General features: G+C 36.1%; 1 protein-coding gene across 11 annotated transcripts; it reads right to left on the bottom strand.

Moving 5' to 3' along the window:
• Positions 1–681: 681 nt before the first annotated feature.
• nsd3 (nuclear receptor binding SET domain protein 3) lies at positions 682–26,828 on the bottom strand. Of its 11 annotated transcripts, none has more exons than XM_067398047.1 (25): positions 26,610–26,828; positions 26,017–26,060; positions 24,262–25,298; positions 23,966–24,125; positions 23,389–23,543; positions 22,721–23,311; positions 20,082–20,199; positions 19,880–19,971; positions 18,633–18,678; positions 18,362–18,492; positions 18,037–18,162; positions 16,930–17,056; positions 16,455–16,652; positions 16,157–16,336; positions 13,051–13,200; positions 11,378–11,410; positions 10,344–10,500; positions 9,163–9,365; positions 8,924–9,036; positions 8,204–8,473; positions 7,275–7,391; positions 7,047–7,188; positions 6,855–6,961; positions 6,418–6,622; positions 682–3,971 (listed from the first exon to the last, which is right to left on the bottom strand). In XM_067398047.1, exons 3-25 carry the CDS (start codon positions 25,249–25,251, stop codon positions 3,688–3,690), a joined length of 4,695 nt encoding a protein of 1,564 aa, XP_067254148.1. In that variant the 5' UTR covers positions 25,252–25,298; positions 26,017–26,060; positions 26,610–26,828; the 3' UTR covers positions 682–3,687. The 11 variants fall into 11 exon arrangements, with proteins under 11 accessions (XP_067254148.1, XP_067254152.1, XP_067254149.1 ...); XM_067398051.1 differs by having other exon boundaries at positions 24,262–25,295; XM_067398048.1 differs by lacking the exon at positions 26,017–26,060.
• Between the last annotated feature and the right edge of the window lie 308 nt (positions 26,829–27,136).

Genomic DNA, 27,136 nt, shown 5'->3' with positions numbered 1-27,136 from the left:
ATGTCCGAACCGCGAAGGATCCGTTTGATTGAACAGGTTCTTTTTACAGATTCGATCGAGCCGATTCGCAGAGCCTTTATGAATCACATGAGCGGCAACTTTTTTCGCTTCGAAATATATAATTCCAGGATTATTACAAATACAAAAATCAGTTTCATCATTTCTCTTTATTCACTTAAAACCAGCTGTCCTCAGAAAACTCCTAGAATATAAAGAACTTAATGTAAACTTTTGAAAATATTTATGAAAACATTTCAAATGATCTAAAATCAAAGTGAGCCTTTTGTTATGAAATCAGCAATGTCATATTGGCTTTGGTGGGGTTTATATGTAAAGCAAACGAATGGAAAAAATTGTGATATAGAAGTAATACACGTTACTTTTGTGAACACGAGGCGATGATTCGAATGCATCAGTGAATCAAGAACGGTCCGAGCGAATCGACTCGCGCATGGATCTGAAATTTCAGTCGTATCACGAAACATGCGCCCTCTTGAGACTATCACACGCATTTAAAAAGCCCCAACCTTTTTTTTTTTTTTTTTTTAAAGTCTATGGCCCCAACCATCGACAACCTTACGACAAACTCATTCAAATGTGAATTCAAAGAAACACTTGAACATTCATTACAGTTTATTGAAGTCAAACCAGGCAAGTCTGAAAACGTTTAAATCTGTGGAATGTCGCTTAAAGTACTCTCAGAATAAATTATGAATTCTGAAGAAATACATCTCAAAAGTTGGTCAAATAAAATACAAGAAAAGAAATGTACAAAATGTTTCTACGTTCACAAACATTCAGAAGCAATATTACAAGCATTCTTATGACACTACAATATAATGACAATGGCGTTTTTTTTTTTTTTTTCTCGCTTTCGACTATGTACAATTGATCAAGCATCATTCTCTTACACAATGCAATAACGGGCTACATAACATAGCCCAAGAAATCTCTATCCATGAGTAGTACATCATTAGAAAACTTGGAGAGGACATACATTCTACCCAAGCCATATCATTTAGGATAAATTTTATTCAGTTGGAGTGTGTAATGTGATCCAATGCGCATGGTGAAAAATATTACAATAACATTAAACTTTACACAAACTCTGTAACTCAGTAGCAAGAATTAGTAAACAGTCTATTTAAAAGGAATGTGAAATCAGTACACAGAAATCAAAGTGTAAGCTGGTAGGACACCACCTTTAGTAAATTTAGTTAAGCAACACAAAGAACATGCTCGAATAGCACAAAATGATAATGACACTTCAAATACACATAAAAAATGTACACAAAGTACAGTGCACTGACACCAAACACTGGAATCAATGGAGGTAATACACTTTTAACATTTGATGCGGCAAAATTGATATAGCAACAAATCAGTTACAGTCAGATTAGTTACTGAACCACTGAATAAACAAATGCCGCTGAGGGAAAAAAAAAAAAAAAAAAAAAATTAAAAAGGGTTTAAACGAAATATCACTGGCAATTTCTAGCAATCATCCGTATCTGATTAAACATTATATATATATATATATATAAAAAAGGCCAAATAAAGAAAATAAAAATTAGAGTAAAAATAGTACCGACAATGACCAGGAAAAACAAATATGTGCTCTGCATCCCGCCAACTGCATTTTCTTGATTTTCTTAATCATAAACTTAAGGGCAAATATTGGTATTTTCGGAACAAAAGTGCCTATGAATTCTAAAAATAAAAAGCAAGCTATATAAAAATAAATGTAAACTATAAAAATATCACATATCAGAACATAAACAAGCAAAATAGACCCAAAATGCCTTCCATGTTTCAAAGATGCAGATGCAAGTAAGAGCAAACATTATTTTCATAAACATACAAATCTCAGTTTGGCAGTCAAATCTTCAGTATTCCTTAAATTTGCCGTCAGATGCAAGAATCCAGTACAGATATCCACCAATAACACTCCATTTCGAGACAAGAAAATAATAAATACAGAAATGAACAAAGGCAAAATGGACACGATTCAAGTAAAATGAAAATTTGCAGCGCTTTCCCTCCTTTCCATAAAGTGACAAACATACTGGTGGTGCCATCACGTATAATACTTGTACTGTGGTCTATAAAAACGTTCATGTGAAATGACTAACGAGTAAGTATACAAAGCCCATGTGCCGAAGCCGTCAAGATCGAGTCTTCGTCCGTGCAAACTGTGGCACAGCACGACTGCACAGCTACCAGTAACAAGAGAGAAACAGTTCCACTTTACAGCACAGGCATCAAAGCTATTGAGTTAAGTAGATTCACATCAAGTACAAGTCACAGAGAGGAATATGCTACACTCTGTCGTAAACCGTACAGCCTTCCCCCTACGTCCGACCACATGACAGTTCGGTTTTAGCGAAGAAACGCGTGTCGTTACAGCCGAACGCAATCGAAGAACGATGCTAAAGGAGATGAACGAAAGTGTGCGGTTAAGGTACGGTTTGACACCTTTGAAATGGGTCTAGAATGTACAGCAATATACTAGGCATGAGATACAATCTAAAAAAACAAACAAACAAACAAAAAAACAGTAAGTCTGATTATATTTACACTCGGAAACAAATGTAAACCAAAAAAAGTTGAGAAGAAAAAAAAAAAAATCACATTATTTAAAAGATTGTACTCACAGTCTCACAACTAGCGCTGCTCGGAAACATATGGGTTCCTCGTATTTGATATTACACACTGGCACCTGTTCAATACTCACAATGGTAAATATCTGTTTAAGACACATGGCAGTGTTGGAGTATATGTGGCTTAACACTACACCATCAAACGTTACCGTTTGTACACGTCGGAACTGATCTTCTCGGGTGACCGATAGTTATTTCTAACACTTATACCTCTGAATTTTACTCAATGGACCGAAAGGTGATGGCAATACAGTACCGGCCAAGCAATTATGTAATTTTGCTGACAAAAAGGGCACATATACAACAATACGATTAGTGATATCAAATTGACTAATACAGATGAATAATACTGTACATTGTGAATGGATGTAAACATCGACATAAATATATTAATGATTATATATCTTACAAATCACAAACTCACTGGAATGGGGCGGCAGTTGAACAAACCTCGTATGTCTTTTGAATCGTTCTTTGTTTTTGTATTGTTTTTGTTTTTTTATGATGTTAGCACGACAGGCTCATATTCAGACATGTAGTGAAATCCTACTGGCGAGGGGCGAATGGTTGCGCCCGACACATATTACAAGAGTCTTTGCTATTTACATGAGGTACATAAATAAAGTTCTTGGTTTAAAGTGTTTATAGAGTGTTTTTAAGTACCACAGATGTGAAAACTGACTTTGCCGCTGAAAGGCGTCGTTTTAACCGAAAGTGTTTTTTGCCGAAACGGAGCACGTCTGAGAAAAAAACCCAGTGAGAATTAGCTGTGAAATTTTGCTTATAAAACCAGAAATGAGTCGCTTATATTGTTATATAAGCCTGTATGAATTTGACATGAGGCCGTAAATTGATATGTTTGAAAAATTCATATCAGGTGCTGTACATTTGGAATGAATCAAACCAGTTTATCAGGTCCACTTGATTTAAATGAAAAGTGGACCATCTAGCTGCATGTATCTACTGTAGTTTGAACTTTCATGTACTTTGATGTGGTTTTCAACGCTTCCTCTGTGCTTTGGCCCAGTCACTCTCCCCCTTCGTCGTCATCCTCTTCCTCCTCGTTACCATCGTCCCCTTCCTCTCCGGGTTCGAGGAGTTCCTTCTTTATGGCGGCCTGGCTAGTGTTAGCCTGAGGCCCTAAGGGTCTCTGGGGGTCGTGGTTCGAGCAGCAGGGCCGGTTGTCCAGGGCAGACATCGCCAGCTGTCCTCTCTCATGCTCTCGGCAGAAGGAGGCGGGGCAAAAGTGGCAGAAGGAGGCGGCAGACCGCTGGCACATGCTGCACTGATGCCAGGGGCATTCCCATCGCCCTGAGAAAGACAGAAGAAACGCATCAATCGCACAACGTGAAAGCAGCTCAAGAGGGAACTTTTGCCAATTTCTTTTCTATTTAACAGATTAATATCTGAAACATCTCGTCCTGATTGAATTGTCATTTGGATTATAAACAGATCATAACAGGTCAATGAAAAAAAAAAGGAAAAATCTTTTAAAAACCAAAACAAATGTGCTAAATTCTTGGAAATGTTCTCTTTGTATTTGTGTTGGTTATGAAAAACTTAGCATTTTCAAGAAAAGTTCCACTTTAATGATTTAAAAAAAAATGTCACGTGCTGTGACTATCAAGTAAAAATAACTGTATTCATGTAAATGTATTCAATGTACACATTTTCAAAAAGGTTTTTTTAAATGTATTTTTCAACCTGTCAAGTACTTTTTACACAAAATCATGAATTATTCATTCATAAATAAAGTTTTTGGGGAGTCACACCACATGACATTTTACAACCTGAACAAACCTTTTGTAACAAAAAAGTCAACTTAAATTATTTTCAGAGACTTTTTGTTGGCCATGACATGATCATAAAGGTCTGCAGAGGTCTTCTCTATGATATCACTTCTGGTTTAGTTTTTTTTCCTCCCTGAATGTTGGCTGCACCATGTGACATTGTTTTGGTCAAAATTCAGTAACATACAGAAAATACATTTGTGACCCGTGCTGTCAAAACAAGTCGGAATGCACATGGGCTAACTGAGCTACAGTACAGGCAAAACGATGTATATCCAAAACAAAGTTGAATATATATTTCTTCCTATAGATATGGGTTTTGACTGGTTTGTGCCAAATTTGGTGGTATTACCAGGGATTTTAAGGTATGGTTGCTAGGTGATTTTGTTTTAGAACCTTCAGAAAACTTTAACTTGATATTTCTCAAAATTGACTTTGCTGACTCTATCGACTTTAAACAGGTGTAGCTCAGTCGAATTCCAACAAATTATACATCATTTTGAAGGTTTTTTAAATAGAGAATGTAACTCATTTTGCCAGCACAGGTCACATTTGATAAGTAAATATTATATATTTTTATTTATAAAATATATAATATTTACTTAAGTTTTACATTTTATTTAAAATATTTATAATATCTTTGAATAAAAATGTTTTTTTCTAAGAAATAAAAAAAAAAAACCTATTAAAAGGTGCCCAAGAATGCTTTTTCACAAGATGTAATATAAGTCTAAGGTGTCTCCTGAATGTGTTTGAAGTTTCAGCTCAAAATACCCCATAGATTTTTTTAAATAAATTTTTTTAACTGCCTATTTTGGGGCATCATTAACTATACACTGATTTTGGCAGCACGCCGCCCCTTTAATTCGCCTGCTCCCTGCCACACGAGCTCTCGACTATATTACAGTGCATTTACAAAGTTCACACAGCTAATATAACCCTCAAATGGATCTTTACAAGATGTTTGTCATTCGGATTGTATGAGTAAAGTATTTATTTTGATGTTTACGTTTGATTCTGTGTGAGTTTGAGGCTATGCTCTGTGGCTTACGGCTAATGCTACACTGTTGGAGAGATTTATAAAGAATGAAGACGTGTTTATGAATTATACAGAATGCAAGTGTTTAAAAATGAAAATAGCGACGGATCTTTTCTCCGTGAATACAGTAAGAAACGATGGTAACTTTAACCACATTTAACAGTACATTAGCAACATGCTAATGAAACATTTAGAAAGACAATTTACAAATATCACTAAAAATATCATGCTATCATGGATCATGTCAGTTATTATTGCTCCGCTATTTTTCGCTGTTGTTCTTGCTGGCTTACCTTGTCTGTCCACAGATCCAGACGTTAATACTGGCTTTCCTTGTCTAATGCCTTGAACATGGGCTGGCATATATGCAAATATTGGGGGCGTACATATTAATGATCCCGACTGTTACGTAACAGTCGGTGTTATGTTGAGATCCACATGTTTTCCGGAAGTCTTTTAAACAAATGAGATTTACATAAGGAGGAAGCAATGGGGTTTGAAACTCAATGTATGTCTTTTCCATGTACTGAACTCTTGTTATTTAACTATGCCGAGGAAAATTCAAATTTTGATTCTAGGGCACCTTTAAACTAAAGCTGTTTTATTCAGTAACAATTTCATGCTTTTAATGAGTTTTTTTCCCACTTTATTATGATATCAGGACAGTTGTATTACATTGACCTTTTGATTTAATTCTGTCTCAAATATGTTTTCTTTATTAAAAAAAAATCTGAGCTAATATCTTCCTCTGGTAATACTGTTGTAATAAAAATAATTAAATAAAATATGATGCCATTTTAATGTACATTTTTAGCATTCAAATTATGCTAATATAACTACATTTAAATAATTTTAAGCCTTATGGCCCCCCCAGAAGTTTACTGAGGCCCCCTAGACAAGAACAGCTGGAGTGACCGACAGCACGTACCGTATGGAGGTTTAGTCAGGTTGAGGCAGAGGAGATGGTAGGCCTTTGGGCAATCCTTTTTGTCACACATAACCAGCTCTCCTCCCTCTCCACAACAGTAGCAGTAATACTCATGGGTCTGTTTGCTCTCCGTCTTCAGTTTGCGCTTCTTGGGCTTGAGTTTAGCATTGCGCACCTTCTCTTCCCTTTCCATAACCACAGCACTCTACAGGAAGATTTACAAACAAACAAGGTTTAAGACAGACATGATGATGAAGATGATGATAGAAAAATAAATAAAAGTACAAGGAACCAAGAGAAAGACAAACAACATCCTAGAGTTAAATTAAGCACAAATACACCTCAGCTATTGGAAACTCCAGAGAATTGTCAATGGAGCAACAGGAAATCATGGGTAAGCACTTCATGTGTTCATGTCTAATTCAATCAGGATTTACCTTGGGTTTGACTCCAAGAAAACCACTGCAGTTCTCAGACCCGCAGTGGCACGATGTCCTTCCATTACCCAGACAGTCCAGGTTGTAATTAAAGGTCAGTTCCGTGTCTGAAGAAAATATGATTGTTAATTAGCTTCTAAACAAATATTTTGTCACTTCTTCTTCTTCAAAAAAAAACATAGTTCTTCTTACCAGCAGCGATATCACACAAAGTGAAGAGTCCTATCCGCACATCTCCGTTCACAGTCCACTTCTGAGTCTCACAGTTGGGACTGCAGCTGTGGTTCATAAAGCGTGACAAATTCCCTTTGGGTCCAGCATCAATCACACGGTCCTTATAAGCACAGGAGGGTTGACTTTAATACAGCTGAGATGACGTTATAATGTGACATGTACAAAGTGAACATGAAACAAGGGTACCTTTGTGAGGGTCAGCATGTAAAAGTTGGTCACATGGTTCTCATTGGCATGTCTTATTCGTTGCTTGCACTCCTCAGAGTCAATCAGTTCCCCAACATACTCCATGACAAAATCACCCTAAATGCAACCAAACAATGCCCAAAAGATCAGTAAAAAGAAACATCTGTGACATAAAAGTTCAAATTGTTCAAGTAGAAAACATTCACAAAAAGTTTTTCACATCAATATTTCACACTTAGTTTTGCCATTCCAAAAAAAGTCAGAATACCTGAATGAATTCTACATAAAATTACATTAATAAATTAAATATATATTTAATATTTTAATTTTATATATACAAAATAATATGACAATTAAGATTTTGGCTATGTAAAGGAGCCATAAATCATTTAATTTTTTGTATTTTCATGTAGATTTATTTTGTGCCAAAAAGCAGGCCACCATCTGTAATAAATAATAAAATAAAATTACAGTATTCTTAATTTTATTGGAACAATGAATTTTCAGTCAATCATGACAGATAAGGATTTAAAAAAAAAAAAAAAATACTATAGATACTACTCTCACTAACAGCAATTTCTAACCTATTAAATATTTTTGAGCAAAACCATGTTATTTTAGTATTTTTACATACTTCTATTATTTATTACTATAGTACTATTTATTAATATTTTGAATAAGCTTGTTTTTATATTCAGTTTTTTTATTTTAACTTGTTTAATAATTAGCAATTTTGTTATGTGCTTTTCTCATATTTTTAATACTTATTAAATGTTATTATTAAATTGAATTTCTTTCCAGTTTAGTCACTAAAGAAATTTACAACACTTAAGATTTTATTTCAAAGATGTTTCCAATTTATAACTTTTTAAAATAAACTCCAGGCCATTAGTACCACTAGACTTTATGTTCAGACAGCTAACTCTCACCTTTTTGAGGTCCTGCTTGGTCTTTAGGCCCCATCCTCGACCGCTGGTCTTGATGACCTCAGTGTCAGGGTAGAGGCGTTTGGAGAAGCACTGGTTGTGGCAGCGGTCACCTGTGGGACACACTTGCGGGTGGCACTCGTACTGCAGCATGCGGTTTAAGCACTGAGAGTCCTGGCCGCACGGGCGATCATCTGTGGGTTTGCAGTTGCAACGTGGGATCTCGGAGAGGTCGGCGACGTGCAGCTGCACCTTCCCAACTGGCTTATTGGACTGAGGTAAGAAACGAGGACAAGAATACAGAATTTTGTTTGTTATAATATGATTTTTGCTTTTTTGTACAGTCACATTGTACAGAAATTAATATGAAAGGTGTATACGAAAAAGATGGGCCGTATTATGGTACCATGTGACAGCAGAAATGTGTCAACCAATAGGTTAAAATAAAATGTTTTTTTTTTCCTATTGAGCCATCTATAATCTTTTTTTTTATAAATTTAAAAATGTTTAAATTATTCTTAAAATAAAACAAATTAATATTTCATTTTATAAGTCACTAGATCATCATCATCATCAAAAATTTTTTTTAGATATTACTACATGGTTATGTAAAATTGAAAAGATTAAATCGACTATCCAGCCAACATAGTAATATTGTGATTATCCAACTTGTGTCTACTGAAAAACATCATAAACTTTTAGTATAGATGATGCATCTTGTACCTTGATAAGTTTGTATGGTGGGGGTCTGCGGGAGTTGCGCTCCTGTTCGAGGGCCTCCTTGGTTTCTCGCTGTGCTTTTAGTTCCTGGAATCTTTTTGCTGCCTCCTCAAGTGCTTTACAACACAAAAAACATTTAGAAGTCAATTTAGCTTGACATTTATTCAAGTCATCACCTTTACATGAAACAGAATAATATACCAGATATAATAAAACTCCACTGAATTGGTCTAGTATCTCACCTTTTTTAAATGTCTTGTTGATGCCAACTTGTCCCTCGGCAAAGTTCTTATCACTCTCAACATATGGGAAAACTCTGCCCTGGTTTATCCAGTAATAGTCATGGGATCCAAAGAAAAAGACTGGAAAGTCGCCAATGTCATGCTTCAGGCTCTGGATGTTGGAGGGAACCAGGCGAGGGTTGCATATCTCAGCGGGCCACCACCTACACATGGTTCAACAACATTAAGTCTACAACTTATTCATTGGTCACACAGTTAAAATATAGACATTATCTTTTTGGAAAACAAAACAAAAATACTGATGACTCGTGTTGCACTCAAAGGCTTATCCAAATATTTGTCCAATCAAAGCTCTATACAGGAGAGTACAGGCAGATGGTCATTCCCATTCTACAGGTGCATCTCAAAATTAGAATATCGTGGAAAAGTTCATTTCATAATTGAATTTAAAAAGTGACATTTTCATAAATTCTAGAATCTTTACACATATAGTGAAATATTTCAAGCTTTTTTTCAGTATCTTAAAATATTAGAATATTTAGATCAATCAAAAAAGGATTTACAATACAGAAATGTTAAAATTCTGAAAAGTACAATGTTTGTTTATGGACTCAATACTTGATCAGGGTTCCTTTAGCACGAATTACTACATCAAACGGCAGCGTTTAAGTTCATGTGGGATTAGTCTAGAATATATTAAATTTTCACATTTTTAAAACTGATAGAAAATATTGAACTTTTACACAAATGCAAATTTTTTGAGACAACTGTAGAATAGGAATGTTTCTCTGCCTGTATTATTTGCCTCTATAGCAAATTTCAATAGCAATATCACAGCTATGACATACGAAAAGTTATTTTAAAAGATAGGTACAGTTTAAAAAGCAAACACAGGAAAGGAAATGACACATCAAGCCATTATATGGACCTATTCACATAAAATCTGAATTTTCAAAACAAAAAACCCATCAAAAGATTAAAAAATAATGAATAATGATGAAATATCAATGATTTGTAACTTTTTTTTTTCTTATGCATTACATTTTTAATATATTCTTTAAAAAACATATCTTTGGTGCAAATTTTTTTTGAATTTTATTAAATAATTTAGATTTTCGTCCCATGAACATTCCTTTAGTAAAATGTATCTTGGGAGATTATCAACAGTTGAATGGATATACCTGTAGTTGCCCAGCTTGACCCAGACTATCTGCTTATAGTGTGGCTTCTTTCCCGCTCTGCATTCCCCACACAGCCACGTCCCCTCTGGCATCTCCATGTTCAAGCACTCTGGGTGGAACGAGGCGGGACAGGCCTCACAACACAACAGTCTTCCTCCTTTTTGACAAGCACACACACACACATAAACACAGAATCGAATAAACGGGCCCACACTATCACCACATGCTTGTCCATTCCCAATAAGGCGCTATTCCACAAACCGCATCCATGAGCATGTCAGAATCAGACAGTTGTGTGTCCTCCAAGATCGATATATGCCTCTGAAAAGCTTCAACATTCACGTTGAGATTCTAAATGCCAATTTGAAGTTCAATTTGACATGCTCAAAAGATAGGGGTTTGTTGACTAACACCTTTCACCATTGTTAATGTGCTTTTTTGTGCCAGGTGATTAAATAAGCAGCCAATAGTGAATGATCAGAGGGGGGAACTATGGGAAACATGCAGTGATGCACACTGACTGAAAGCCCGCATTAACATCACCTGCAGTACACTAGCAGACAAAAAGCATGTATTTTGGATGGTGTCATTTAAAATGCTTGGTTTGACTGACAAGACAAATAGGGCTGATGGACAACCAAAAGAAAGAGTGCATCAGTGAGTGCCCACTTTTCCTGCCGTTTTGGTTCCGAGAGTTTTTTCTCCCGATTCATTTTCTCCAGAGGGATTTAAAAAAAATTATTAAATAAAGAGTTCTATTACTGAACCAAACCAACCAGCTTTAGAGGAATCACAACAATCATATTCGTTAAAGCAAAAACTTTATTATGCATTTAATTTATGAGGTAATGAACAATATAAGCTCAGGGTACAATATAAAAAACAATAAAGTAATTAAAAGTACTATATATTAAAACATATAACTAATTTAAAAAACTATATATGTTATGTTTCTTGCAGAAATATTCAGACATACACAAATATTTAAAGGGTCATTTCACCCTACAATGAAAATTAAGTCATCATTTACTCACCTGGTGTTGTTCTAATGCAGTATGACATTCTTTCTTTTTTTGAACCACAAAAAGAGAATAAAAAAATAAAAAAAGTCATCCCACTCGTGCTTGTCCATATAATAGCAGTGAATAGCGACCAGCATCGAGCTTTTAAAAAACACGCAAAAGTACAACAAAGCGATTCCATGCGACACATCTTATATCCCATGTGTTTTGGTGGTATATAGAGTTTAGTGGAAACCAACTGAAATTTAATGTATTATTTAACAAAAATCCTGACCTTGGCCATTGATCTTCTGTGCACGGCTGTGCGATGTCTGCTTTTGTGAGACTCTACTAAAGCCGCAGTTCACTCCAGCTCGCCCAGAAAAAGCACAGAAATTTGTGAGAAATCGAGACTAAAAAAAAAAAAAAAAAACGCAAAATGAAATACAATCCATGTATTTTGTTCTCTCTATTTCTTCTTATCTGTTGTGTTGTGTATCGTGTTCACATCTGTCAACTTTCATTCTGACTGTCATCAGACAATCATAGTTCCAGCCCAGAGATATTCATCTCAGTATAGGAAGTACATGGACACTTTTTTTGGATTTCTAGGCATTGTGTTTCATGTCACATTTATTAATCTAGATTTCTCACAACGTGTGCAATTTCTGGGTGAGTTGGAGTGAACTGTGGTGCTAATGGAGTCTACGAACAAACATGCGCCAGGCACAGACGATCAATAGCCAAAGTCAGGATTTTCAGGATAGTACATTAAATTTCGGTTTGTTTTTCTCCAAACCCTATCCCAAATATACAACACTTGTTGGACAGGACCATTCTGTGATACTTCTGTATATTTTGTAAAAGCTTGATGCTTTTCACTGCCATTATACTGACAAGTGAGAGTAGGACATTTTTTTTTTATTTTGTGGTCCAAAAAAAGAAAGAACGGCATGTGAATAAATGATGAATTAATTTTCATTTAAGGGTGAACTATCCCTTTAAGTAGTCAGACGTGTAGAGAACTGTCTCTAAACAGTTAAGCAATCAGCAATGTAATAGTTTCCATGGAATATAAAAAAAAGTTTTTTTGTTTTTGTTTTTTAGGTCAAGCTTTAACAGAAGCATCTATCAGTGCTAATAATTGAAGCTCAAGATGTAGAAGTTATCTTTAAAAATATATTTCTCCATGGACAAAATGAATGGGATTTTTACTTCCGGGACCCTGCTGTTGGCTTTATTAAAATTGCCATCCAAAATATGTTTATGTTCGGAGGGTGGTAGGGTATAATTGTGCTCAAGCAAAACAAGCCAAGCAATTAAGCAATTAGACTCAGAATAACAATTTATATGACATGACATAACCTAGTTAAATTCCCAGGAATCTGTTAAAACCATTTACACAAAGATTTGAGTATTACGGCGACTTTAATTTATTTCTCTACCCTATATCCCAAAAATTATTAATCCACACTCATTTAAAAGGCTGCTATCTGATTTTAAACAAAAGAACTCTGAAAATTTAAGATATTTGTTGCTGCGTGTTATTTGAAGCCCACTATGTGCATTAGAAGCAGCGTGATGGTGTAAAATTACGAGCAATAAAATGACTCCAAAAAACAAACAAATAAATAAAAAGTAGCAATAAGACAGCTGTGAAAGCATACAGATGGCAAACTACATAAACCAAGAAAACATGATTTTACCTTTCCCAATATTCTTTTTGGTAGCTGACGAAGAAGAAGGAATCATAGGTAATTTCATCAACTCAGCACGATTTGACTCAGTCAGAAGGTAGTGCGACTTAAAGGTATATGAACTTAATATGGTGTCAGTATGGTCGTGCACTAAAAGCCCTACACGAGACAAACAGGAAAAGTCATGAGTAATGAAACTACCCATGATTCCAGAAAACACACATTAGGAAAAAAAAAAAAAGACACGTGATTAAATAAGTAGTCCTGAAAAGAGAACACACAAAAAAGGAGAGTCTTAAGAGGAATACTGCAGTGTTGGAGTGGGAGCTTTAGGGATTTGCTGGATAAACAATTGTGGTTTTCTTGCAGTTTTGTGCTTTTAAATGGTAGCCAAATCTTAAATGAACAGTTCATTCAAATATGAAATGGAGTAATTTATTCACCCTCATGTTGCTCCAAACCTATCTTTCAGTGAATAAAGACTTAAATGTAAGTTTGTTTCGCACACATATGGCTTCAGCTGACTTGGAATGTAGTGCACAGAGACATAGGCTACATTCACACTGTCAGTTATATCACATCACACATACTCTTTGTATATAGGCCTATCATTTGCGGACATTAGGGAGTCACTATCAATATAAAGGGTATTGAAATTGAATGGCCACTTGCTTTTTACTTCCACTTTCAAATTTTGCGATAACATACTCTGTGTATGGGGAGAGGCAGTACTGACCGCACATTTTAGGCTACAAGATAAGATATTTGTCAATGATGCTCAGTATCTGTTGTGCACCAAATCTGCCGACATCATTCTTTCAGTCATCTCTCCTTACTCTTGTTACGTCATAAGTTAAATCTGACTCCTGCTGCACTGTGCTTCGACTCTGCAGCTCGTGCTGTATGGAGCAGAGCAGACGCTTTCAGTTTAGAATTGTAGCGTCCCTTTTCCAACTGAACAAAATTATTTTTATAAAAAAGCTAAACGTCGGTGGGGGGTGGCCAAGTAATGTAATCAGTGTATGGCCAGACACTGTGTAACACCGACTCCCACAGCAAGCCTAGTCCTGAATTTACAGGTGTGAGTTCGCTCATCAAATGTGGTTGTAACTGCGGTAAATAACTGAACTGTTTGTGTGAACGTAACCACATTAAGGACTCAATTACAGAACTGACAACTGTATTCTTAGAGTCTAGAATTAACACACGCCAAGCGCATATAAAAAAGGACAAAAAAAAACCACTACTCTTGACTGAATAACTTTTGTAACTTTAATAAGGATTAATTAATAAGGATGTTTAATTTATACAGTGAAGACTTTGCCATATTATTTTACATTTGCTTACTTTATTACATTTTTGTACTTGAAAACTACTGTCATGCCTACCTGAAAAGCACTGTTTACTTCATTTGTGTCTTTGTTATATTGTATTTATTTGTGCTTTTGCTTGTAATTTGACTATTTGTTCGTATTCTATTACTGACTGTTTACCTGTATTTAATAAGGTTTTAAATTTATTTTAGTTAGGCTGGTAGTTGAAACAACATTTTGAATCTGTGGTATCGAAATTGGAATAGAGAACTGTGAATTTTTACTGGAACCTACAATTTTTACAGTCATCAATGCATTTTAAATCTGTCATTCATGGCTGGTAAAATACACTTATGGCCAGTACATTTTCTTTAGTCACCAGCCACTGGCAGGTGTGGCAAAGAGTTTTAGGCCCTGCATATTATGTTGCTGTGTGAACATGGCCATAGAGACTACTTTCATGATATGTTTATGGTGATATTGAATCCTTATTTGACCTGGAAAACTTTAGTCCTCAATTGCAACTGCATAGGGAATTTTTCTTCAAAATTTCTCTCTTCACATTTCAGAAAAGAAATAAAGTAATAGGTGTTTGGAACTACATGAGTGTGAGTAAATAACAGCTTTTTACTCCTTTAATGACAAAGGTTGTATAATAAGATATACTTGTTATAAAGTTCATGTGGCAGCTGCTCCCATGCCAACACAGACAAATTCAGTTTATCATTACCAATTAGTTCCTGGAGAAATTAGAGTGTAAGAGATCTTTTTTTTTTTTTTTTTAAGTGGGAAGGTGTCTGATAATTTTTAAGACTTATAGATGCAATCAATGATATTCACTAATGGGTGCATTCTAAGCAAAACCAATGCTGAGTGCATACATGTGCAACAAAATGCCCAGTGCATTTTTAAAAAAAATACCCATTTACACATTTTTTTTTAGGTCTTGGCATATTATAGGCTTATTAAACATCTGCTGTAAGATTCTGCATCAAACGCACTCATTGACATTAATTTAGAGATGCACAAAATTGTGACCATATTTGGCATCACTCAATATAACCAATTAATTTAAAATGGATTTTTAAACCAGATATATTGAAACTGCAGATATAACTTAAGTCTGATATCAAACATTTAATATCTAATTTACTTTAATATATAGATTAATTAATTAATTAATTACTTATGAAGGCAATAATCTCTATTTCAGTGCATCCTACTAAAAATGATAGCCATAAGCTAAAGATGGTAAGACATAACTTCTGAAAGTGGGAGATTTTTTACAATTTTACCATTTACAAAAATCAATTAAAAGACTGCTTTTATTAATTGCTTACTGGAATGTCTTAAATCATTAATGATGATTTTTTTTCACATTTTAAAAGTTCAAGTTCAAATTCAATCTCAGTCCTTCCCCAGAAGAATCACAGACAGTTAAAATGTTACTAATTAGTAGGAAACAGACATGATCTGATGGATCACGAACACAAGGTACATCTAACAGTAAAGGATTAGATGACAAGAGAGAAGGTCAGAAGTCACATTAAAAACGTATCCAACTCTTAAAGAGAAGGAACATTGAACATTGCAAGGATGACACCAGAGAAAATTTAAATACTAATGTGTTGTGTGAGGACTGTTAAAAAGTGTTGCATTCACTAAGTGCACATACATTTTGACAAGAACTCATTTAAATGTCGTTTAAAGTATGACATACAATGAACACAAAAATCTAATCATCTCAGTAATTATGAAATTAGCTATTATGCAAGGACTGAAGAATGACAGGCTAAACGTACCTCGAGCGCAGATGAAACACCAGCCTACATTTACAGGTGAGGAAAAGTGTCCGTTCTTCCTGGAACTGGAGTGGTTGCTACATATGATGATGTGTGGTGTTATCAACACACTGCCAGCCGCAACACAGCCGTCTCCTGTGTGATACGCCACTGGACAGCGGATACATCGCATCATACGGCCTAAAAAAAAAAAAAAAAAATGAGGCTGGTCAATGTGTCTGAAGAATGTTTCAGAAAAATGCTTCTAAAAATACTTATGTAAAATACAATGAATAAGTTCAATATTTCTGTGGTCTACCTTTGCCAGCTTTGTGAAGGTCTCTGTCAAGACAGCATGTGGCACAGCTGTGCTGAGGGCAGCGGAGGCCTCTAGTATCGGTGGTGGTGCCGGTGTACTTGCGGGCACAGGTATCGTGGTAAAATCGGCCACAACCATTCACCGAACACCGCTTCACATCACCCTCCGTGACCTTGCAGGAGAAACAAGGGTGGGATCCTGAAGAAAGTGACGGCAGACAAATAGATTAGACTGAACAGGTCCAAATTATTCAAAAAATTATTTCAATGTTCTACTAAAATTCTCTAATTCTCAGAAAAAATAAAATGCAATGACAAAATAAAGATTTTTTTAATCCATTCACGTTAATATATTGTATTGCTATGAGATTGATATGCTATGAATTTTTTTACAAGCTCATTTTTTCAACGTTGGTGGGTTGTTTAACTGGTTATAGCTTTTGAAAATCTGATCACAAATCAGATGTATAGCTCACCTGTCTTACACTCTGGACACAAAAGTTCACCCTCTGTTCCACTGTTAGATCCCAAACACTCTGGATGAAACAGCCTGTGACAGTCTCCCTCACAGCTCACCAAAGAATCGCCGAATGTTTCACACACCTATGAGATTGTACAGAAGAACCACAACAACAGATTCTCATTACACCTGAAAGAGTCATACAAACTACTATTTTACATTTTTGTGGATACTATGAAAATGTTTCCACCAAGGAATACACAAAGTAAGATATTTGGAAGAATGTTTGTAACCAAGCAGATCTCGCCCCAAATTTACTACCACAGAATTGTTTCCCTACTATGGTAGTCAATGGGGGGTAAGATCTGCTGGGTTACAAATAATGTACAGGTTTGGAACAACTTGATTAACTTGTAAATTATAAAATTTTCATTTTTTAGGTGAACTATCCCTTTAAATTTAATAATTATGTTGTTTTTTTTCTCCTTGCAATTCAGAGTTTATATCTCACATTTCAGATTTTTTAAATATCTAAACTCAGAATTGTGAGGGGAAAAAAGTTAGAATTGCAAGACAAACTCACAATAGATTTTTTTCTTGCACTTGTGAGTATATATTATATATTACATAATATAATATATATATATATATATATATATATATATATATATATATATATATATATATATATATATATATATATATATATATATATATATATATACACACATATACATACATACACTCCCCCTCACAATTCTCAGTTTAGATATTAAAATTATATTTTTTCTCAGAATCACGAGATGTAAATTTACAATTGCGAGAAGTCACAATTGTGAGAAAAAAGAACAGCAATCCTTTGAAATTACTTTAATGTCATTTTGATCAATTTAATCCATAAAAGTAATGCTGAATAAAAGTATTAATTTTTTTCAAAAAGCAATGTACTAACCACAAAATTTTTGCATTATTTGACTAGGATATTACCTGCAATACATTACGTTTTATTTGACTGTCACTGTATCCCATCTAAAATCTCATCCCATCTTTAGGTGATACTTTAATTGAAATATGACTTCATGCTGTTGTTTATTGGTACTAAAAAAGTGTTTATAGTGCTCACATGGCAGACAGTGTCCTTTTTTGAGGAACTTCCTCCCTGGCGGGACAAGCTGGAGTCCACAGACTGAGCATCAGATCCGTCAGCATCTACTGTAGCAGGACTGTCTGAGCGCTTCCCAAATCCGGTCTACCAGAGATGCAAATGGATGCAAAAATGTGACTTTAAAGGCAAAGTCCATATGTCATTTGGCTACAAACCATGCTAGACATTCAAATGAACCAATTTGTCATAACAATTGTGTAATCCAAGTAGGGCTGTATCACTCATGTGCCAAATCAACAGATCCTGCTGGTACTGTGACTGTATTTTATGAGTCTAATCTGACCTGTGGGTCATTGAGGCCTCTGGAGTCAGAATCAGAAGTATCTCTGTACAGTGAGCTGGCCATCTCCACATCAGTAGATGCTCTGCTGCGTTTCTTCAGTGGTTTACACGAGTCTGAGATCTCACTGGCACCTAAAGGATTGCAGTAATGTTAGTAGGGGGATATTGATCTATAAATTAATTAATAGGCTGATTAATCATTTAAAGAATAGCATCTAAGAAAACAATTTAGAAAAACTTAATTGTGAAATTCATATTGCAGTGTCAAGCACCTTTTTGCGACCCAGTTTTGAAATCCATCTGAGGAGCTGTTTCAGCCTGCAGAACAAAAACCATAAAAGGCATGTTTGTTATAAGATGTTCCCCTTCTACTTGACACACACACACATGCCATCCTAGGTGTATATGACTTTCTTCTTTCAGCCAAACACAATCAGAGTTATATTAATAAAAATACTGGCTCTTCCAAGAGAAGAGCCCCAAAAAAGTGCATCCATCCATCATAAAAGTATTCTATACGGCTCCAGGGGGTTAATAAAGACCTTCTGAAGCAAAGTGAAGAGTTTAAGAAAAATATCCAGAATTATAACTTTATAGACTATAATCACTAGCAACCGGTAATGTCCGTCTGCTCACGAGAGAGTCGAGTTCCAGCGTATGAAGTGGGACGTAGGTGTAGCGTAAGATGAGAGTACATGCCTCTTGCAGTTCAAACAGCTACAAATTTCTTACAAAAATGCACTGCTTTGCTTCAAGAGGCCTTTATTAACCCCCTGGAGCCGAATAGATTACTTTTATGAGGGATGAAGACGCTTTCTTGGGTTTTAAATACTAGGGTACCATTCACTCGCATTATAAAGCTTGGAAGAGCCAGGATACTCCTATTGTGTTTGGCTGAAAGAAGAAAGTCATACACACCTAAAATGGTTTGAGGGTGAGTAAATTATGGGATAATTTACATTTTTGGGTGAACTATCCCTTTAATTGTGCATCATTTTAGCACAAACAACATCTTTAATGCAAGATTAGCCAATTACAGATGTTTTAACAACAGTCAGTGCTGTTTACTAGATGCAATAAATGCTGTGTATTTGAAAATATTGAGTTTGAAAGTGATTTTTTATTTTTACATTTTCTTTCTGTCATAGCATCAGTAGTAATATAGTACAATATCTTTCAATTTTAAGAGCTGATTCAAATGTCTGGATTGCAGTGGTGGAGTGATGCTGTACAATATTTCATACTGTAGTAGTCTGCACTGCAGTATTCTTTATGATCGAGCATTCAGAACTTGCCTGTAAGACGAGGAATTGTGCAAATAACCTACTCCACAAATATATAACAGATAATTATAAATATATAAAAAACAAAATAACAGGTTTGCACAGCCATCAGATTTGGATCATTCTTTTAGTGAATCAGGTAATAAAACTACATAGGTGGTGAATACAATTAAATGCAGCGGGTTTGTTAGATTCATCACTGATAAAAAATGTATTAGTACAAATTTGTGCTCTACCTGTTCTTTCTTCACTTTCTTTTTTGGCACTGGTTCCACACTCTTCTCTGATTCGGAACGGCTTCGCACAGACCGGCGCTGCTGCTTTCTCTCTGGTATCACACACACAGAGGATGTTTTCATAGATCAGACTTATACAGCAAAGGACATCTGAATATCTCTGCAAAAGGGAGTTTGTGGAACTGTTTATGCTCATATGTACCTGTGGATTGTTCTGCTGAAGTGTGCTCAGCGCTGTCCTGGTCACTCCAGCCTGAGGGAGACGCAGCTCGCTCCTCTTCACTGGAACACGTCTCTGCTTCTGCCTTATCACTGGATCCCTTAGTTGGATAGATTGAGAAACATTATATATATATACACATATATGCGTTGGTAGGTTTTTATATATACATGTATATACACATATACACACACACATACACATATACATAGTTAGCTGCAGCTTAATAATTCACTAAATAGTAGGCTATGAAAGCTTTGCATGTATTAACAACAATTTCAACTAGATGCATTACACTGGATTAATAATGTTTCAAAGCAAATTCGGTGACGTTTATTCTGGCAAACCGAAAAGTTATTATGCCGCATAGTTATTATCTAGTTAGTATACCCTGGCTTAAAGATTCATATGGGAAAGCTATACAAAAACAACACTAAACAAACTCATAAAATTAGTATACTAGTTACACTAGAATGCAAATAGCCAGTGATATTTTAGCATCTATTTTTATTTATATATACACATTTTCAATTTGCTTTTGATTTTATATTTTCAGATTTCATTTGCTTCATAGTTATGCATTAATGTCCTAGTCTTCAAGACTTTTGGTTTAAGATTTTCAGTGTCATCTCTGAAATTACTAAAAAACCTAATGAGTTAAGTTTTGAAATTGAGTTTTTATTTGTGATGGAGACATGAGCTCTGTTTGTCCAAGGCTCAACAACAATTCCTTTCTTACGGACTTTTAACGACCTAAAAACTTATTTTAACTTTCTGCAAAAATAAACTGCCTCCCCCTTTCCAGCTTTGGCTCAACAAACTCTCAAAGATACTTCACCTGGTATGTATACAGTTTCTTTTACGGAATAAGAGACAACAGTTTGCTAAAACATGGGAACCCTTCATAAGGTATTTAGAGGGAGAAGGCAAAAGAGACTTGATGGAAAGGGATGTTGACTCAATTTGAGTTAGATCTAAGAGCCATTCCACTGTTGACTGTTTTCAGCAGTCTTCCCCCTACGGTGCGTATCAAGCAGACAAAGAGTGGTGGGTGGGGAGTTGTTCTGAAATATTCTATATGTTGGAATATATGCATATGTTTGCATATATATGTGTATATTAAGTTTACGTTTTTGATTATTTAAATTTTTGTTTTATTTCCACATTATTTCAATATAGTCCCCTTGGAATTATAAGGTTCTATCTGACATTCTTATTCTGTGAGAACGTATTTACATTATGTGATTTCTTTTTTATGTTGTGTACATTTTGGGACTTTTTATTTAGAAAACAAAAGGGTTCCATCTACAAAGTCCAATAGAATGCAAAAAGCTCAATATCTCAAAACTGCTCAGAATGCAGATAGAACCTTATAATTACAAGGGGACGAATGTGTGTGCGCATATACAGTACAGTCCAAAAGTTTGGAACCACTAAGATTTTTAATGTTTTTAAAAGAAGTTTCGTCTGCTCACCAAGGATACATTTATTTAATTAAAAATACAGTAAAAAACAGTAATATTGTGAAATATTATTACAATTTAAAATAACTGTGTACTATTTAAATATATTTGACAAAGTAATTTATTCCTGTGATGCAAAGCTGAATTTTCAGCATTGTTACTCCAGTCTAGAGTGTCACATGATCCTTCAGAAATTATTCTAATATGCTGATCTGCTGCTCAATAAACATTTATAATTATTTTCAATGTTGAAAACAGTTGTGTACTTTTTTTTTTTCAGGATTCCTTAATGAATAGAAAGTTCAAAAGAACAGCATTTATCTGAAATACAAAGCTTCTGTAGCATTATACACTACCGTTCAAAAGTTTGGGCTCAGTAAGAATTTTTATTTTTATGAAAATAATTTAAAGAAATGAATACTTTTATTCAGCAAGGATGCATTAAATCAATCAAAAGTGGCAGTAAAAACATTTATAATGTTACAAAAGATTAGATTTCAAATAAACACTGTTCTTTTGAACTTTCTATTCATCAAATAATCCTGAAAAGAAATATTGTACACAAATATTTTGTACAATTGTACATATTAAATGTTTCTTGAGCAGCAGATCAGCATATTAGATTGATTTCTGAAGGATCATGTGACACTGAAGACTGGAGTAATGATGCTGAAAATTCAGCTTTGCATCACAGGAATAAATTACTTTGTGAAATATATTCAAATAGAAAACAGTTATTTTAAATTGAAATAATATTTCACAATATTACTGTTTTTACTGTATTTTTAATTAAATAAATGTAGCCTTGGTGAGCAGACGAAACTTCTTTTAAAAACATTAAAAATCTTAGTGGTTCCGGACTGTACTGTACTGTACTGTACTGTATATATATATATATATATATATATATATATGCATTTATGTATATATACTCAATTGCAGGAGGAACGATAAGTATTTTATTAGATTTTTGTATGCATAGGGAAAATATAAGGAAAATACAGAGGATATTTTGATTTCAGCCAAAATGATCTGTATTGTGTATATTTCTCCAATTTAAAAAAAAAATGCATTTTTGAAATTACGCATTTCTTTATAAAACTCTTTATTTTCTGTACTAGACTTCCTCGTGTTCACAAGCATTTTTTTAATTCTTACCTCAGGTGACTGAACCTGATCGTTGGGCCTCTCCTCACTCTCTGTCTTCTTAGGTAAGTCCACCTTTTGCTTTGGGAGTTGCCAGTCGCACTTGATGATCTCCACATTGAGTTTCTTCATGGTAATGGAGAGTGGGAGGAGCTTGCGGGCTGCAGCAGTCCTCCAGGGTGTCCTGACCGGAGGTGGGGAGGGTTCCTGTGGGCGGGGATCTGGTTTTGGGGGGCTATGGGGTTGCTCTTGATCCATATCATCCTCTCCTTGATTGGGAGATGATTGTTCACCACTACTATTGATACTGCACTGCCTCCGCGGCTGTTGCCGACGAGGAACAGGCTCCTCTTTGGCTCCAGCACCGCCTTTAGAACGTCTCTGTTTGCGTTCAGGCCGGTTTTTACCAGTTGCCCTAGGGGAAGTCACAGTTTCAGCTGCGGCTGCAGCAGTGGCAGCAGCAGCGGCACCGGGTTCCTTGTCGATGTAGATGAAGGTATAGTTCTCGTTGCGTTCTTCTCGTGTCATCTGCAGTGCGGCTTCCGCGTGAGCCACACCCACTTCCCACTGGGTGCGCTCCTTCTGTGACTGAGGCTTTAACAACTATAAAATAAACCACAGAATGAGCACTCAGAAATTACCACAGAAAGGAGGTCAACAAATTTAGAGGTATGGGATACCTTTTGTTTCTCCGTTGGGTTGGTGGTCTTCCGGAGTGTTTCTGCTTGCAACTCATCAAATTGGCTCTCACCCTGGTACACCACAATTCTTTTCTCATGGATCCAGGCCCTCTCAGGGACACTCCCAAAGAATTGCACATGGTATTCCTTAACACCTTTCAGGAAGCATTAGAAACATAAATTTGAAGCAAGCCAGTAGAATTAATAACTGAAATACCCTACATGACTTTTGTCATATTTCTGCCCCGATTTGCAATCTGGAGGAGTTGATGTTAGTTGCTCAAAGTCAGAGCCAGTCTGCAGATTTTAGGATATCGGAGATGACAGATTTCACATAAAATTATGTAGCATATTATGGACACAGATTTTTTTGAGTTCAAATTCTTGATTTCATCCAATAAGAGTTTATCAAACATGTTGTATCAAACACATAGCCTTACGATGCCCAGTTTTTCTATATAATCATTTTCAAAGTGGGTATGATGTCAAGTGTTTTAAAATCTGTTCAGATAGATTTGTGTAGAGTATTCCAACCTTCAAAATATGTACTCGTATGAACTTATAGTAGATAAATTACCTCTTGTATTAAGACGTATATGAACATTTGACTGAGGGTCTGATGACACCATGCACGGCCACCAAGGATACGTCCCAACCTTAGCCCACACCAAGTCACCGATCTCATACTCTTGACAAGAACCAGTGCTAGTGATGACCGAAGGAAAGTGTTTTTCAACCTAAACAAGAATACAAGATGGTCTTTGGATGAACAGGAACAGTAAGCTTGAATCTCATAAACCAGAGATTTCCAAGACTTTTTCACATCTTCTGAAGTGGAAACGACAATAAACATGTCAAAAATATGAAACTTACTTTCTGTTCCTTGAGTTCTGCTTTGGGGCTTTTGAGAGTTGAAGAAGGTTGCTCTTCTCTGAATGCAACATGACCTTCGCTGGGATGTGCAGGGTTGTGGACAACCCCAGAGCGTTCCTCCATGCCTTTGCATGGCTGCTGGCTCTCCTCTTCTTGACAAACACCATGTCTGCTGCTTCTCTTTTTCCTCTTCTCCTTCTTCTGCTCATGTCTTCTCCTTGAAGCCTCACCGGCCTGAACCTCTTGCAGCAGGTCCCCGCACAGTGAGGACTCGAACAGCTCCCTGCCGTTCTGGTAGGTCTTAATGATCTTTATTTTGATCTCTGGGGAGCTGGTCTTTTTGGGAGTGGTGGTAGATTGCACAGTAGGGTTGGAGACAGTGCTTTCTTGAGGTGACAGGAGGGGTGGCGAAGAGGGCAAGAGCAAGGGAGGAGGGGGTGGCAAGACTTGAGGCATTAGGTGAGAGGCAGGAGGCGGGTGATGGTGGTGAGGTAACAGCGGTGGGTTATGTGGGTGGTGTTGCTGCTGCTGCTGATGGTGGTGGTGATGGTGAGGAGGATGATGAGGCTGGTGGTGATGATGGGGGTGAGGTGGAGGTGAGATGTGTGTTGGAGGCTTCTCCTGGACCACTGGGGGTCTCAATACGGTGCCCTCGCCAAGCAGCAAACTGTGATCGCCATAGTTTCGTATGGCGCCGTAGCCATTAGCTGAGCCATTGGGAAACTGAGAGTACAAGGCAAACTTGGCCTGTTGCTCATAGGTACCTACACCCGTTGGGTAACCGTTTGTAATAACTGGGAGGTCTTCAGCAGGGTAAGAAAAGCCTGACTCCAAAGGAGACTCAAAATTTTGCTGTCCTCCATCATCTCCTGGGTCACTGATGGCTTCATAGACATCCTCCTGTCTGATGTTAGCGGAGTCAATAAGCTGAGGGGGTTGCTGAATTGTGTTTCCCATGATCCCTTGCATGAAAGAGAAGGAGAAATCCATTGTTCTGCTCCAGCATCCTTAAGTTTCCCTTTTTCTTACAGGGCCTGCTGATATGAGGAGAAAGGGACAGAATGTCTTTATGAGGTACAACAAGTTACTGAATCTTATCACATTTGTGAAACATTGCTCAAGGCAAAAATGTTTATTAAACTATTTATTACCCTTATTAAGAGACAAAGCGGGTCAAGAATTTGTGGTTAATGCTATGCGCAAATAAGTCTGTGAGGGCATTATGCTGCTTCTGCAACGCTGCAATCACCCTCCCAGGGGATAAATAAAAGTTTACTCTACTATACTCCAAGTTATGCTAACTTTCCCAGATTTTTGAGAGGAAACTTCATGCGCAATTTAGATTGAAGTCACAGTCTGTTTAGCCTATTTAGTTCCAATCAAACATGTCCAATGCCATTTTCCTCATACTACATCCCCTCTACTTCCTATATATTTGTCAACAATGCATTACAATATTCACGTAATTAAGTTAAATCATCTTTTGAATTTTCTCAATTTTCATAATGATCTATCCCTTTAATTAGGAGTACACTATACCAAGCTGGCCAAAAAAAAGATACATGTTTACCATCAAAACAGTGTTTATTTTGTCTCTTTTGCTTGTTTTGTCTGTCCAGTAAGAACAAAACAAAAACAACCCGCTTAAGACTTTAATGTAGCACATGAACCACATCACTCAATGCCACATAACAATAAAACTACTGTTTCTAAACAAACCACACTGAAATATTGTTTCATGTCAAAGAAACAAACCTGCAATGACCAGCAGTTGGCTAACATTAGCCTGCTAGCGTTTTCTGGATAACAAAACAGAGCCGATATAAACATATTATTAATGTATAGACACATACAACTTAATGAAAATGATATATGGGTCACGAATAAACAAAATTAAGTTCTTGTGTAGTTAAAAAACAAATCCTGCTTTTTCAACAGCCTTGTAAAGCGGACCCGTGTAATGTCGCTGCAATATATGAAAGGCGGCGTTAGCGGATGTGCTAATGTGTGTGTACATGGGGAAAACATTAACACACGTACTTCTATGGTTCATCACCGGGTAATATTTTAAACAGACGGTTTGTTGTAAAATGTTATGTTTCTTAGTAAATTGCATCATGCGGAGAGCCTTAAAAACTGAAGAAGTGAATGCGAACATGCCAACATGGCTGCCCGTGCCCCTTTAAATCAAATTGGCCATATTACATTTCCATCAGGAAAAGGTGTGATGAAAACCATTGCTTCACTGTAACCAAAAACAGAAATGCATGCAGCGCTTGTTTGGATTCTAACGTATTCATATAATGAAACGAAGCATCGAAACAGCGGTAGAATAAAAGCGTCTGTACCTTCAGCGTGTTCCATTCTAAACAAATACACCAAATAAACTGGATTCCTGCTGCAGTTAACATAAATATATCAACACAAAGACCTATGACTCCACGTTTTTTAATGTAATCCGTTGTTTGGAAAGAAAATGGGGCTAGATCAGTCGTATGTCGATCCCCATGATAGGATGTGTGGCTGTGAAATCGGGAGAGGCCCCGTTTTTTTGCGGGATGCTCCTGCAGACCTAGGGAAATTCGGCTCCCATATATTTTATTATAGCCGTCTCCCTCCCTCTAGCTGTAACAAAAGCCCCTCTGCTTAAGGCCTCTGTCTCAGCGCCAAAATAAAATCTCCCCCATTGGCTGTGCTGCAAGATGTGAGGGGCATGTTGGGACGAGTAGTTTTTTCTTTCTTCTTTCTTATGATAACAACAAAATAAAACCATTGAAGTGAGATGAATATCATTGCTTGAAAACAAACAAAGCATAAGGATGTGATGAATGTATTAGAGTATAACTATATAATACATACATTAAATAATAAAAAA

Source organism: Chanodichthys erythropterus, chromosome 10 (assembly GCF_024489055.1).
Source record: "Chanodichthys erythropterus isolate Z2021 chromosome 10, ASM2448905v1, whole genome shotgun sequence".
NCBI classification, from domain to species: Eukaryota; Metazoa; Chordata; class Actinopteri; order Cypriniformes; family Xenocyprididae; genus Chanodichthys; species Chanodichthys erythropterus.
The sequence above is the reverse complement of the archived record's forward strand: the minus strand, read 5'-3'. Positions and strand labels throughout refer to the sequence as shown.

Excerpts from the sequence above, each read along its gene's own strand:
- nsd3 (XM_067398047.1), bottom strand. The coding sequence starts at position 25,251 with ATGGATTTCTCCTTCTCTTTCATGCAAGGGATCATGGGAAACACAATT. Across the intron at positions 17,057-18,036 it reads AAAAGGACACTGTCTGCCAT|GTGTGTGAAACATTCGGCGA; the intron begins GTGAGCACTATA and ends ACAATCTCATAG. Across the intron at positions 3,972-6,417 it reads CCTGACTAAACCTCCATACG|GGCGATGGGAATGCCCCTGG; the intron begins GTACGTGCTGTC and ends TGTCTTTCTCAG.